The 17,035-nt window shown below is 35.4% G+C and overlaps 1 protein-coding gene across 2 annotated transcripts in view; it reads right to left on the reverse strand.

Moving 5' to 3' along the window:
- cindr (CIN85 and CD2AP related) overlaps positions 1–17,035 on the reverse strand; it is a 73,022-nt gene that overhangs the window by 39,647 nt on the left and 16,340 nt on the right. For both annotated transcript variants that reach the window (XM_069824433.1, XM_069824432.1), the window contains exons 5-7: positions 7,944–8,037; positions 3,807–3,923; positions 751–938 (exon numbers count right to left, since the gene is read on the reverse strand). In XM_069824433.1, coding sequence (XP_069680534.1) covers positions 751–938; positions 3,807–3,923; positions 7,944–8,037 — 399 coding nt within the window. The remainder of the gene's footprint in view (positions 1–750; positions 939–3,806; positions 3,924–7,943; positions 8,038–17,035) is intronic.

The raw sequence follows: 17,035 nt of genomic DNA on the forward strand, positions 1-17,035 counted from the left end.
TTTTCCACAGCTGTGGGACTGAAGCCGGATGGTCTATGGTGAGTCCTCGGCATCAACCCCTTTGATTTGATTATCTGGTTGGGTTTTTTCGAGGTTTTCCCCAACCAAAAGGCAAAGGTAATATTTTGGCGAATCCCCGGACCTCACCTCATCTCACTACATCTCGCCAAAATATTGTAAAAAATTGCACAAAATTGTAGAAAATTACTCGATTGTAAAACTGTAAAAATTGTAATTGTAATATTGTAAAATTTTGTCTTGTTCCACATCTTAAAGCTTCATTGCTCATGTAAGATCTATGGAATAAAATTAATGAATGAATGAATGAACTATATGTATGAGATTTCAATCCCTTACTAGCAGCGAAAAACTTAAAATTATAGAATATGCGGAAGAACCTGGGAATTGTGACGCATGCTATTAATATTGCAGGATATCGTGTCAACAGTGGATTAAGCACGACAACTGATATGTGTGCAGTGCATGCACCTAAGATGGGTTTGAAATGCGTTCTGTTCCAGGATAAAATTTATTTAAGTATTGTTAACTGAACTGTATTTGTGTTTAATTGTTTTTAATTTATCGTGAATAGATTTTTTGAAAGTTTTATTTTTGTACTTTGTGTTTTTCTTTTATTATTTTTTGCCTTTCAAAAGTGGAGTGTGCGGCTTATTCGAGGGCGTGGGGTATTCGAGAAAATACAGTACTTTTGGACTACACTTCGTAAAGTAAGTTGTAATAGAAGATCACCTCTTCTTGCTGAATTACTTCTACGAAGTTGTCAGGGAACACGCCAACCTTCCCTTTGAGCTCCCCTCTCCACCAGCCCTTGTCTGCGACATCTCGACTTAGCAGAGTGATGACATCACCCTCCTTTAGTGTCAACTCGTCGTCATTTGCAGCATCGTATGGAAACAGGACTCGACAAACTTCTTTCACTGTTGAGAAATTGAGTTAATCATTCACTAATTTCGTATAATTGCATATTAAAGGACACTTGTTATTATATAGCAAAGATGGACAAAGTGATCGAAAATTTAAGAGCCAGGCACAAAACAATTTTTAAATTGACCTGCTTTCCTCTAGAAAAAGCAATCCAGTTAAATCCCACTGCATTCTGCTATTTACTAGTTAAGCTACGGTCACACGTCACTACTTTTGCAGTACAAAAAACTGCGCAACTCTTGTACTGCGACGTGTGAACAACGGTGCAACCCGAAAAGTAGCGGTTGCTGAACCTGCTGCCCGCTGCGCACAGCTTAAAAGTAGCGACGTGTGAACAAGGTTCTCAGGGTTGCAGCTGCAGCATTTTTGATATCGGTTTTGTTGAAACTTTTGCTGCGGTTGCAACCAGTGTTACCACCCAAATGTGCCAATGATACTTTCTATTGTTTGGATATATTTTAATGTTAAATGTGATGAAAATTAATTATTTGTAACAGTTATTAAATACACAACACAGTCTGAGCATAATTGCTGACGATATAATTCATTTTTTTTAATTTTCCATAGCGTAGTCCCAAACAGGAGGGTTGCCAACATTGATTACGTGAATATACTGTTGGTTATCATTTAAGTATATAGACGTTTTTTAAAGCTTTATAGTAAAAATAATGTCAATTTCTGAATACTAGATATGACAAAAAAGCAACTAATAGATAAGGAAGCTTTCGCATGAGTTTCTTAATAATGAGAACATAACCACAAAATATATATTGAGAAGTCAACACGGAGATGGAAACCTGCAGCATGACTGCGGCTGCAAAAGTAGCGCCTTGTGTGTGAACAGACTCGCAACCTTCAGTTGCAACTTTTGCAGCACTCGGGTTGCGCAGCACGAAAAGTAGTGTGCAGCGCACTACTTTTGGCTTACGTTGAACATGACACGCAACTTTTGCAGCTGCAGTACAAAAGTTGCGCTGCGAAAGTAGCGATGTGTGACCGTACCTTAAGTGTTCTTTCTGCTGCAGTGATTTGAAAACTAGTGTTCTGCTAATAGCATTTGATCAAAATAAAGATCCCATTCATGTTGATCATCGCTTCATGATTTATGCTGTCTTTAATAAAGAAGATCTGAATTTACTTTTCAGTAGATTCATAACATTAAATCCTCTTTCATATGATACTGTTGATGTTGGTAACACTGACAATGCTAATGAATTTGCTTAGCAAGGGAAACTTTCACTCATGACGACAGCTTTTTCAAGATCATGAAATGGTAGTTTCTGAGAGAGTCACAGAGCATTAATCACCTGAAGATGTCAGTCATAACTACAGCTCAGATTTCTATGACACGACTTATTTTTGACCTGGTCTCTTTTTACAAACATAAGTTAAATTAAACACATTTCTAGCTTTCCTGAACATGACAACACAGTTTTTGTTGGTCATATAAACGTATATTTTTTATTATTCACATGTTTTATGGCAGTAACGGCAAGAAATTTGTGTTTACATAGGTGTAAAAGAATTAGTCATGCTGAGGACAAACTTATGATATTTTTCACCCCTCTTTTCTCCCTTCTATTTTCCAGAGACTGAACAGTCTGCAATGGACAATATAAGAAGTTATTATTCACAAAAACAAGTTTGTAGAATGGTGAATAAAAAAGTTTTCTAAGTAACTTGTGGACAATATTTAATTTGTTTTGCGTCATATTTCCATGTTTTTATGTCATATTTTAGTACTTTTAGGGCATAAGTGCATGCATATTTCCAGAGATATCAGAGCCCTAGCATCATGCCATAATGTATGCCTGAGTGTGGCAATCTTCATTAGCCCAGAGTATTGAACCTAGGGATTACAGATACTGATCATAATGTCTGTGTAACAAGTGATTCTGGAATATTGGTTTCTATACTTAAATAAATCAGAATGAAGCTGTGCCAGAAAGAGCAGTTGAAGAAAGAATAATACTGAAACTGATCAGCAAGAGATGAGAAATTGACTGGGTCACTGGCTAAGAAAATGACTATTGCAAGATGCACTGGAAGGAATGGTGAATCGGAGAAAAGTTCAGGGCAGTAGAAGATATCAGATTATAGACAACATTAAGATATATGGATTATTTGCGGAGGTTAAGAGGATGACGAAAAAGAAGGAAGATTGGAGAATGCTGTGTTTGCAGTGAAGGTTTCGCCATTGGGCAGAAAACTATATGATGATGAGGAGGATAACTTATAAAAGCAAAAAATGGGTGTGAATGTATCGGGGACAAAACCGTGGGGTTTATGTGAGTACATATCAATAGACCTGACAAGGTTTTTCATTTGGCATCAAAATCAGGGCGCTAACACATCGCAGTTGCGAGATATAGGTCTACTGCCTGGAAATTTTCCCATACGCCCAAAATTACTGCCAGTCGCTAGGGCCCTCACTAAGTTCATGCTCGCATCGTAGTCGTATACCCGATCAAACAAGACCATATTTATTTCAATCGTGTTATTAATCACAAAGTTATAGTGTCAGAATGGATTCCCCTGCAAATATTACATTGTTACATCACCATTTCTGTCCTGGTACCTCATACATTGGTCTGATTTTAAAGAGATATTCACGTCAAAATAATGATACAATCTACCGTACACTTCTTCTGAATAATCCACTGCTACTTTTTCCCTCAATAGTTGACATCATGACTTACTTACTTATGGCTTTTAAGGAATCCAGAGGTTCATTGCCGCCCTCACATAAGCCTGCCATTGGTTCCTATCCTGTGTAAGATTAATCCAGTCTCTACCATCATATCCCACCTCCCTCTATGGTAATGTTGATAAGTAATACACACCTTTAATGCTGTATATACCTGGTTTTGGTGGTAGTACTGGTGCCTCCGTGTCCTGATCAGGCTTGCCTACTGAATCCAATACTTGGCTGGAGTCTGGACTTGAAACGGAAGTCGACAATTCACCATCACTTTCACCTATAAATGTTAAGTTCAATTTTCTATTAGTGCCAGGATTCTAGAGATCTGAGAAGATAAGCTTTCATATGCAAATGTTAATGTAGCGTAAAGGATGACAGCAAAGGTTAAGTATTTCTCGTGACTGTTTCAAAATATAAAGGCTACTTAGTCGTTGGTATAGTGCAGATTCTTTCATACTCTGCACTTTGGACTCATTTGAAGTTAATGATTAGGACAAGCATTTGATAATTTTGCATCATTGTTTGCATATATGAAAATGTGTAATATTAAATAATTGGTTAAATGAAGGCAATTTTTCACGGTTTTCTTTCTCCACTTTGATCATTTTTAGGGATACCTAGGGCAGCGTTTCTCAAACTCTTTCGAAGTGGGGACCACTTTTTAAAGTCAGAACAGTTCCGTAGACCACCTTACTCTTGTTCCCTTCGAAAGCAAATTTATCATTTTCGAAGCATATTTTAATACCAGTATGCTTATATTTTAAAATTGAATTAAGGTTCGGTACTTTGGTCCTCTGTTATGAATTCGGGTGGTCCCTGGCTGGGTTACAAGTGCGGCGCCAGATGTGCAGGGAAAATATGTCGAGAAACACCATGTATATAATGCTTTAAATCCCTCTCTTGCTAAAAAAGACAAGTAGAGTGGGAAGTCGATAAATGGGTTGGGTGATAAATTTCATAAAATGTCTGTACTGGGAGAAAAAGTGAAATTCGATTGCCATGTGTCATTTCCAAACTCTGAGATTTTAAGCTATAGTGTGATATGCAATTCGTTCGAATTTTATTTTTTCTTCTGTCTTTTTTGAAGGACTACAAGGGCAGACATCGAGGGTCACAGGTGGTCAGCGGACCATAGTTTGAGAAATGCTGACCTAGGGTAAATATTTTAGGCACATTTTAGGTCGTTTTGAGCATTTTTAGTAGTTTTCTGGAAGGCAATGCCATTTTTATTATACTTTTACATTTTATTTATTATCCAGTATTCCCGCTTGTCCTTCTTCTCATACAAGCCAAGAAATTTCCAGGAAACAAGTTCACCTATAGCAATAGCTCCTATCCCAATTTTTCAAGAACTGTACATAATGGACTCGCCTATACTTCCGGAGATATTCAATTGACTATTAAATATTACACTAGTAAAGGCCCGCTTCCACTTAGTAAAATCGAATCAAACAGAATTTCTCTTCACAATGTATTTAAAAGAAAGATAGCAGAAAGCAAATCGGACAGAACAGAATTCAGGAGCTAGAATATTTATTCCACTGCCAGAACAGAATTTCTTGTTTCGGGTATGATCACAAGTTCTCGTGAAGTCTTCGTGAAAAAACAAATGAACCATATCCACTTTTGTTGGCTTAATTCATTTATTATTGAAAGTTACTGCTGAAATAGTACATATACAAAAATCACAATTTAATATGAACAAAGAAAAATTAATAAATCTTGTGTAGAATTATCCTCTTTTCTATGACAAAACACAAAAGTATTGTGCAGTTCGATTCCGCTAAGTGAGAGCAAGCCTTAAGATGCCCAAAGTGAAAGAAAATATTTTTCCCAGTGATGGAAAAACATTATTCTGTAAAGTATGTGATTTGCAAGTGGCTGCTGAAAAAAAAGTTTATGGTAGAACAACACATCTTTCAAGAGAAACATAAACGTGGTCTGCAGTGACTAATCAAGATAAAGCTAACGGTGGTCTACAGCAGATGCTTCTGGTGGAAACTCATTCAACATTTTCGCCATTTTGTGAGAAATTATGCATAACATTGTATGTGCCTATATTCCATTGAACTAGCTGAATCATCCAAAGCTGAGCAATTTCTTAGCAGAAGGGATCGGAAAATTAATTTCAGATCAGTGAGAATTACCTATGCTGACCAGTGCTATAATAAACTTTTGGAAGAAACAGGGAGAAAAAATGAATATCCATAGACGAAAAACAATGAACGTTATTTTTGTAATTTGGAAGCAGGGAGCCCTGGAGAAAAATTCCTACTACATAATGAGCAGTTGGACAAAGTTAACAGTAATTAATCAATGATCATTAGAGTTTTTGATCAATCATTGAGAATATTGTGGCCTGATGGCATTTGGAATGATAATGATTTTCCCTAAACCGGCTTCCTTAAAAGCAGGAATTAATTACAGTAGCGTGCAAATTAATCCGAACAACGTAATTACTTATGCAAAAACACTCAAACGGGATAAAAAAAAGGATCTAAGACATACCTCAGTAATCTATGTGACCTCCCTTGTTCCTAATAACAGCTCTGAGACGATTTGGCATGGATTCCACTAATTTCCCACAAATATTCTTCATTTCTTCATCGCGAAACCATTCACCAATGAGGGCAGAAATCATCATCTCCTTTGTAGAACAATCCATTTTTTGCATTCTTCTTTTGCAAATTGACCACAAGTTCTCAATGGGGTTGATGTCGGGTGAGTTGACTGGCCAGGGGAGTACCTGAATATTCTTCTTGTTGAAGAATTCTGTAGTTTTTCGAGACGTATGGCATGGTGCCAGGTCTTGTTGGAACACACCTCTGCCATCCGGAAATGATTTTTGTAGCTGGGGTACAATTCTGGTTTCCAATAAGTGAATATATTTGTCAGAATTTATCATTCCCTTGATAGGTATTAATGCTCCAGGCCCTTCATGTGTAAAACAACCCCAAAACATTACTTTAGGGGGGTATTTGGGTGCTTGTTGGAGATGAGCTGCTGTTACTTTTTCAGATCCTTTCCGTACGTAAGAAACATGGTGGCCGTGGACCTCGAAATGAGACTCGTCGGAAAAAAGCACATTCTTCCAGTTATTCACTGTCCAGTGTTGATGTAATTTTGCCCACATTAAGCGTTTTTTGCACATAACAGGGGTTAGCAGTTGCTTCTTAATAGGCATACGAGCCCTTCGTCCAGCTTCCAAAAGCCTACGCCACACTGTTGTGATGTGAATATTCGCCCCAGTGGTAGCCATTAACTCGTGGGTTAAGTCGACAGCAGTTAGTCTAGGATTTAATTTACTTTTCCTGACAATTAAACGATCATCTGCAGGTGAAGTCTTCCCTTTCCGGCCACAGTTTCCTTTTTTCTGGAGTGTGATGGATCCAGTCTCCCTGTATCATTTTATGATCGAATTAACAGTAGCCAAACCGATATGACATTCTGCAGCAATTTGCCTCTGTGTCATAGAAGAATGCTCTGCTAATGTTATAATTTTAGACCGTTTTCGTGGAGCTGTATCCATTTGTGAAGACGACAGAATGTACATAGGATTGCAGAATTAAATCTTCAACACAACAGAAATGCTTATAAGTACAAAACGACAGGCAAAATGTCACATATTATAAAAAAAATAATAACGACAGACCTTCAACAATGGAATTACACGTACTACAGATGTCAATTAAAGCGGTATGAGCAGCTGTGAGGCCAACAATGACAGAAAATGTAAAAATATGTCGTGTTCGGATTAATTTGCATGCTACTGTACATTATTCTGATGGTGAGGGGGAAAGGAACTGGCCACCCTACCCTATTATCTCCTGGCCTAGTAGCCTCATAAGTGGTATCTTCTTGGTATCACTCATGAGGTTCAGACCTGCCTTCAGACAATTCTTATGGTAATTTGACTGGGAATTAAGAGATTATTCCTTGAAAACGGCAATTCCTTAAAAATGGGAATTTTAAAATAGGGTTTTACTGTAGTTTTATATCTACAAATGTGAGCTGACTTAAAAAAATGACAGTCTCTGAGTTCGACTTATGATACATTACAGTTAAATTTAAGTTTCTACATGTCGGATGTTTTTTGCTATGAGTAACTTTCTCCTCTGACGACACAAAATGGTGGAGGGACTGAAATATAAGAATGAAATGTCAGGGCAGAAAAAGGATTTGACCAAGATCATATTTTCTGAATTCCTGGGCATTTGTAGAGAAACTCCCTGTATGTTATCAGGTAATCACAATACCTAACATACTTCCAGAATAGAAAAATAAGATAAATACTCACTAGCTTCTTCACGACTGCTAGTTCTTGCTTTACGAACTCCTGTTGGCCGTGCATCCACAATTTCAGTCACGAAGTTTGAAGGAAATACACCAACCTGTAAAAGTAAAAATCTTGATATTAATGATACAGTATGTTTCTGTCTGACATGTATTCGTAACATACAGAGAATTCCTATGCAGACCGGTCCCATTCCAGCCTCTACCTAACAAAATCTGCTGGCAGGTGGCGAGTGGTTGTATGTCAGCATACAGACAGATCTGTTCACACTTCACTACGCAGACCGGTCCTACTCCACCCTCTACCGCTTAGCTTCATCGGAACGGGCGCTCCAGATTACCATCATAAAAGTCGACAGAACATGACTACTTGGGACCAGTCAGCATAGAAATGCTCTGTACACCAATAAAACACTTATACAAAATTAATGTTTACTTACATGAAATGTATTTAATTCATTTCACAAAAGACTCATTCAATCACTATTAGTGCAACATCTATCATGTTAGACACTCTGGTGCTAGTCCTTATAAAGTTAGATTTTATGGTTAATATTTACAACAGAGAGAGAGAGAGAGAGAGGATTTACTTGAAATATTTCTGTTTGCCACATTTTCCAACAATATAATATTAATAGACTGCGGAACTTCATGCAGTTCCATGTTTTTACTGATTTGGCATATTGAAAAAACTGTTGTTGTTTTCTAAGGCCAGGCATTTGACAATAAAGTCATTTGACCTCTTGCACTTCAATATTTTTCAAAAATATGTATATATATAGAAAAAGTAAAAGTGTATCTTTGCCGATCATGGTTTTTATGTTCAAATGAAACCAACTTTATTTAGCATAAATAAATATTTCGAGGATTTTTACTTTTAAATGCATATATATATTTTATTTTGCATATTTTAATGCATATTATTACAATTTTTCTCTATTTTGCTCGATTTATTATCTAGTTTCAAAATTTCTCTCTGATAAAAATAAGAATAATTTCGAAGAAATATAAAAATTATGTCACAAATAAAACCAGTAATTATTTAACAGACCCATTAAACACCTAATTCGTAATCAACGATGGCAACGATATAATAATAATAATAATAATAATAATAATAATAATAATAATAATAATAATAATGATAATAATAATAATATGTAATGTATTATTATTATTATTATTATTATTACTATTATTATTATTATTATTATTATTGCTATTATTATTATTATTATCATCATCATCATCATCATCATCATCATCATCACCAAAAGAAATTAAATATTGTCCAAAAATTACCTAGAAACCCCTTTTTATTCACCATTCTACAAAATGTTTTTACAATCCAATAACAATGCACTACTGCTAAACACAAAAGCTATCAAAACAGACAATTTGCTGCAGAAATCAGATAGCACTTGCTGTTTGAGAAATCAGCCAACAGTTCATCTCCACTGAACAATACATCTGAGTTTTCCATGCAAACAAAATCCGTTGCCAATATTGATACAAAACATGTGAATAATAAATACTTGGAGAACTGTTAAAAAATTGCATAATGACCGAAAATATACTTCTAAACCATTTTTGGTGAAATATGACTTAGAGCTAAAATATGATAAAACATGCACTTATATGACCAACAAAAACTGTCCCAAATTCAGAAAAGCTAGAAATGTGTTTAATTTAACTTAAGTTTGTAAAAAGAGACCTGATTAAAAACATGACACATCACACAAATCCGAGCCCCAATCATTATTATTATTATTATTATTATTATTACTACTACTATTATTATTATTATTATTATTATTATTATTATTATTATTATTATTATTAATGTGTAGTAATACTTTTCGAGTTTTATGTCAGTTTTATTATTTATGCCATTGTTAGACATGTATCATACTATTCTCGTCATTTGCATAACTTTACAATATTAACTATATGATTCCTGTCTTCATTTATATGATTTCATTAATTCATTTGTAATACATTTTATTTAATTGCCATTATTTTAATTATCTCACTGAACTAATTTTAATAATATTATTTGTGCTATTTATTTTGTTGCATTTTGATATTGATTGTATTTTCATCTCATTGCCATTTTCTATCATTCATTCTCATCATCATTTGTTGTTTTGTTTCGTTTTGTACCTGTGCTAAACTGTAATTAGCCTTGTGCTGTTGTTTCGCACATTAATATTCTAAATAAATAAATAAAAATAAAATAAATTATTATTCCTATCACCAGAACAATGGAAGGAGTGCATAATCGTACCTATTTTTAAGAAGGGGGACAAGACTAACTGTAGTAACTTTCGAGGAATATCACTTTTGTTGCCATCGTATAAAATTTTGTCGAATATCCTTTTGAGAAGATTAACTCCACATGTAGATGAAATTATTGGGGATCATCAGTGTGGTTTTAGGCGTAATAGATCGACTATTGATCAGATTTTTTGTATTCGACAGATATTGGAGAAAAAAGTGGGAGTATAAGGGTACAGTACATCAGTTATTCATAGATTTAAAATGGCGCATGACTCGGTTAAGAGAGAAGTTTTATATGATATTCTTATTGAATTTGGTATTCCCAAAAAACTAGTTCGATTAATTAAAATGTGTCTTAGTGAAACTTACAGCAGAGTCCATGTAGGCCAGTTTCTATCTGATGCTTTTCCAATTCACTGCGGGCTGAAGCAGGGAGATGCATTGTCACCTCTACTTTTTAACTTTGCTCTAGAATATGCCATTAGGAAAGTTCAGGATAACAGAGAGGGTTTGGAATTGAACGGGTTACATCAGCTTCTTGTCTATGCGGATGACGTGAATATGTTAGGAGAAAATCCACAAACGATTAGGGAAAACACAGAAATTCTACTTGAAGCAAGTAAAGTGATAGGGGTTGGAAGTAAATCCTGAAAAGACTAAGTATATGATTATGTCTCATGACCAGAATATTGTACGAAATGGAAATATAAAAATTGGAGATTTATCCTTCGAAGAGGTGGAAAAATTCAAATATCTTGGAGCAACAGTAACAAATATAAATGACACTCAGGAGGAAATTAAACGCAGAATAAATATGGGAAATGCGTGTTATTATTCTGTTGAGAAGCTTTTGTCATCTAGTCTGAAAGTTAGAATTTATAAAACAGTTATATTACCGGTTGTTCTATATGGTTGTGAAGCTTGGACTCTCACTTTGAGAGAGGAACAGAGATTAAGGGTGTTTGAGAATAAGGTTCTTAGGAAAATATTTGGGGCTAAGAGGGATGAAGTTACAGGAGAATGGAGAAAGTTACACAACGCAGAGCTGCACGCATTGTATTCTTCACCTGACATAATTAGGAACATTAAATCCAGACGCTTGAGATGGGCAGGGCATGTAGCATGTATGGGCGAATCCAGAAATGCATATAGAGTGTTAGTTGGGAGGCTGGCAGGAAAAAGACCTTTGGGGAGGCCGAGACGTAGATGAGAAGATAATATTAAAATGGATTTGAGGGAGGTGGGATATGATGGCAGCGACTGGATTAATCTTGCTCAGGATAGGGATCAATGGCAGGCTTATGTGAGGGCGGTAATAAACCTCCGGGTTCCTTAAAAGCCAATAAGTAAGTAAGTATTCCTATCACTACTTTGTTTTTGTTGTTAATTACTTAACCAAAAAAATATTTTTTCTTTTGTGTAACCAGAAACATCAAACATCTTTAACTGTATTGTATATTACATTAATATGAAGGATGTTAATGTGCTAAGTCAAAATTGTCGTTTTCTTTATAATTCACGTTTATTAAAACATTGCCCATATAAACGAAATAAGCTACTTGGGCTTCAGACATATTTGCAAGTTGCATAAAGGAAGTATGCCACAGAATACTTTCTTATACTCAGAGATGACTGAAAGTGAAAATGTTTCTTAATTCGTTTATATCATATCTCTAATTCCCAACATCATAAAATAAGCCTTTACGAAGCTTAAGCTATGAACATAGCACCTGATAACGTATTTGGGCAGGAAATGCTATCAAAAGACATGTGAAGGATACACATATAAACCAATATTTTATTTGATTTAGTGGAATAACGTTATCTGATAACAGAATTTGTATAACCTACAAGAACTTTGCTCCTTCCATGAAAACCAGCACTCAGACCTTTAATGGCAAATACGAGGATTCTAATGGAGTATGCCAGTCCACAACGAGGTGATAATGACTCACATTGGTTCGGGGAATTTTCGTTATCTCAGTCTTTCATGTTATCTCACAGAGTTTTACCTCAATTCATATTATCTTAAAGTTATTCAGAAAGAACATATTTTAAGTTTTAATGGCCTAGTATCACATTTTCTCAGATTATCTCCCATTTTTTTGCCTAACATTTACAAATGAAAAATTTTTCTTAGTGTTATAATGAATACAAAGCTTGTGACTAGAGCAGAGGTTTGTTAAATTCAAACCCAAATTTTTTGTGCCACAAAAAAAAAATTCATTTAGAAAAGGAACAAAACAGGGATGTCTGTGTTGTGGATTTACAACTTGTAAAAAAAGGCCTGTATTTTTAAAATAAGAGGGCTCTGCGTAAAATTTACAGGCCATTTTTCGCCCAAGTCAAAATTAAGTAGCTAATCATTGCCAATCATACTAATATTGAGAGTAATGAATTCTATGTTACAAGTGAATATGAAAAAAGATTGTTGTTGTTGCTATTGTTGTTGTTATTGTCATTGTTAGCTAATGCTCCTGCCTATGGATCTTCTCCATTTTTGCCTTGTATCCCACTACTACTTTTCTAATTGAGAATCTTCACCAGCACCAATCTTCGCAATGACATGACAGTTGAAAAAATGGTCTTTATTCATTATTTTTAGTGCTGTTGATCGATCAAAATGTAGTATATATTATTATGTACTGTATATACTGTATTGTATTACAAAACAATACTATTTTAGTTATTTACTAACATATTTATTATGTAGCCTTATAATTCTGTGGCCGGGAGGAAAAAGGTCTTAAGTCAATTTTTTGTGAAAATGAGAATTTTATATATTCTGAAAGCAGAAACAATTCTCTACAATCTAGTAAAACAGTTAATGTATGTATGTATGTATGTATGTATGTATGTATGTATGTATGTATGTATGTATGTATGTATGTATGTATGTATGTATGTATGTATGTATGTATGTATGTATTAACACTACAATTGGGTATACACCCGGTGGCAGTGATATATAATATACTGGGTGTTCAGTTCAAAATGTGTCTTGGCTCGCTGTATGCCGTCATGTGGCTAGCTGATGAGCCTAGAGAATTCAATCTTCCTACACTTCCGCAGCTCAGGTGTATAATCTAAGAGGCAGAGAAGTTGGCTAGCAAGTACGGCGTTCATTCTGAAGAGTACGTGCCGATACGTACGGTAACACCGGTAGTGGCAGGAATGTGAACTGTTTGGAAATACGTACTGTCGGGATATGGGGAGAGGGTTAAGACGATTACTTACGTATTTGTTGACATTAACTTCGACGGTCAACATGGACACGGAGCATTTGATTTGTGTTGTGGAATGTTACCGTACGCAACTGATGATAACAAATACCCTGCGTACGACTTGCTGGCGCAAAACACAGTTCGAAAGAGGTTATGGTAGCACACAGACCGTACAGACCGCCATCTGTTGCTACGACGTTCAAGTTATACCGTACATGTTCTCAAGTTCAGATTGAAGAATGCCTTAAATAATAGGCAACTTCTCTAACATATAAACTGAAACTCGCTTCAAATCGGTGACCCAACAACAGTGACGTCATGACACACTTTGAAATGAACACCCAGTACAATAATTACAATTACATGAAATAAAATAAAATAAACGTAAATAAAATAAAGTCAATAAGACTCCTGACTGGATTTATAGAGCATTACCAAATGTCCTAAGTACTTTTTGAATCGAATAAAGGACTTAAGGATATTTATTTTAATACTTTATTCATTTTTATATTATAAAAATCTCATTTTCACAAAAAATTGACTGAAGACCTTTTTTTCTCCCGGCCACAGAATTTATTATGTCAATTCTTCGGGGATTTTTGAGACAAACACAAATAAAAAAAAGTATGAAGTCTCACCTAGTTAATAATGCTCCATCCATGATTTTAAATATGTGAGTGCATTCACATGCTCCGAATTAAGTGCTATTCTACATTTAGTAACAATGTTTCCTGCATCACTAAACACGAAATTTTTTTTCTGTCAAGTACCGTATTTGCTCGCGTAATTTGAGCACTTTTTAATTAACTTTGGCCACTGAAAACTTGGGGTGAGTAAAATATGCGGATTTTTCAAATAAGAGATCCTGTTCTGAAATACAAGTATTTACGGTAGGGCTAATTTTCTATACCGGTAACTTGTCTCTATCAAGGACAAGCATTGTTAAAGTAGCGGGACTTTGGGGTTTCTTTCTGAAGCAGGTACTTCAGTTGCTCGTGAATGACCTACGATGGACTGTAGGGAAGGAAAATCCCTACTACACTGAAAAAAATATGTACGTAATCCCTACTACACTGAAAAAAATATGTATGTAAAATGTGTGCACAAAATACACGGAGCAAAAATAAAGTTCAAAATAATCCCTTAAAAATTAGGGTGTGCAAAATACGCGGGGGCGCAAATTACGCGAGCAAATACGGTACTTCTCCACGATCGTTCAATTTAAATCAAAACGTTTCACTGAGTTCACTTCTCAAATTCTCATAGGTCTATGACATAATGGAGTTTTCACTTTTTTCACAGACCACAAAAATCTGATTTTTTTCTTTAGCAAACTAAACACACAAGCTTCATCTAGAAACTCAGTAAAGAAACTGCAACAGAACAGTAGACTGGCACCTACTGCTACAAAATTTTAGAAAGAGAAGAATATAGTTACTTTCTCACTTGCAAACAGTGTAGTCATGGCTAAGGGATGAGGGGGAAAATTGCAGAAAAGTGTGTATTTTATATTCTAGGAAGATGAGCTGACAAACTTAATAAGGGTTTCACATTGTGTTTCAACTTTCAATAGGTGTAGACCAGGTCACTGTCCTCATATCTTAATCTCTTTCTGAAGTGTTTGTGCAAAGATTTGCCCTATGCAACCTGCTTATGCAACTTACTAGGTTCATCTATGGGAAGAGAACACCTATTCACATGCATTGCACTAAACAAGGAAGCACAACAAAATAAAAACTTCTCTCAACTTTATTGGGAAGCAAGAAGCAAAATGGGTTAGATGATCCCAAATTGCGGCCATTAGAGAACAACAACAACATCTGCTTTGCAGTTACAAAATAAGGGTATTATCGTGTTTGAAATAAACAGTTTCTGAGAGACGAATATTGTCGGAATTTTTACTCTGAGTTTGCATTAACAAAATAATAATTAATATCAAGTACAACCGATCAATTTTAATCGATTCGATTATTTGATTAAATATTTTTATAGATTAATCTTACAATAGAAATTGATTGATTAATCGATTTAATCCCACAACACTATTATTTTCCAATTTCGACATATTGGGCAATAAGGTAATGGCACAGTCTAGTACAGAGGTCTCCAAAATGCATATAGTCATTTGTGATCCTGATGCTGCCCGCCGAACACAGTGTGCTGTAGAGAAGGGGGAGAGACTCGTACCTCAACAGATGGGAGTGGTCAGTGAGGGATTGCGGCAACGATCTCCCTTATGTTTACAAATAATAACATCGAAAGGATAACAAATATCATACGTTTGTATATTATTTTGACATACTAGGAAGCTTCTACTTTTGAATGGGGAATATTCAATAATGGAATAATTCATTTCGCATTACATCTAGAAGACATTCTGTATGCACGATTTTACAAATGCTTATTCTGTAAAGGGCTTCATTAATTCTCCAATATTCCAAGTTAGAACATACCTAGCAAGAAGTTTTTTTGTTTAAGACTGAGGATACGTGTGTGATTTGTGTTTGTATTTTCTTGTTTCAAATTTATCGAAATATTTGTATGTATTTCACCTAAAATGAAACGAAAACTATAAGTATATCCTGAGAAACTGAGTGTAAACATATCGTAATATACTTATTAATATGTATAACCAACAGTCATACAGACGTCCCAAATAAATTATTTTCACATGTTGAATTTTAACACATTCTTAAGATTTTTCGAACAAATTAAACATTTCATATTCTTCCCACTAACACGAAAATATATTTCTCTTCCCTTTCATCCTTGAATGTACTACGTCCATGATTAGAAGACATTGTGAAACGGTCGAACACTCCGACCAACACAGTGATAATGGCAGTCCACCACTGCTCTTCGTTTACACATAAACATTGAGTACAGTACAGGTGGGGATGGGTGAGGCGGAGCACGCTCATTACGTACTGGCTTCGGTTCCGTTCAGGGGCTTACTCGCGAGTATGCTTTTGGAGACGTCTGGTCTAGTATATACAGTCACGAAGCTTGAGTTGTGAGGGTGCTAGGAACAATTGACTGTGCCGGTACTATTTCGCATTGTCTGTAATGAGACGATATTAGCAATCCTAGTGATTAGCAACTACCTATGGATGCATATTTACTACGTATTGAGTTTCGTGACTGTATATATTAGGCTGTGGTAATGGACTGAGTGACATTCTGTGGATGCGGACTGCCAAACAGTCATGTTCTGTCTGGAGACGGAATAAGTTCACTGATGTTGTCCTGGGGAATCGGAGATTTCCCAAAGAGAGTTGTATATACAAAGGTTTTTAGTCTTTTTCTCTGGCAAGTAGTGATATTCTTCATCACCACTCATACTTGAAAGTTGAGTTGGCCACGTTCTACAAAATATCCCACTTTAAACTAAACCATCTGCTACAAGCTCTTCTATCAAAATTAATGATTGCAGAGAGAAATCAAATGTAGCATAAGTAGTGGTGGACGAAGCTAAGGTCTTTGCCACAGAGTGGTGCTGACACAGAAAAAATGGAGTGTTCATTACGTCAATTTGTGTCAGTGATCTCATTATAGTGAACTCAGTGGTCTGCACTAAACAAAAAAGATTTTT

Source organism: Periplaneta americana, chromosome 4 (assembly GCF_040183065.1).
Source record: "Periplaneta americana isolate PAMFEO1 chromosome 4, P.americana_PAMFEO1_priV1, whole genome shotgun sequence".
Lineage (NCBI taxonomy): Eukaryota > Metazoa > Arthropoda > Insecta > Blattodea > Blattidae > Periplaneta > Periplaneta americana.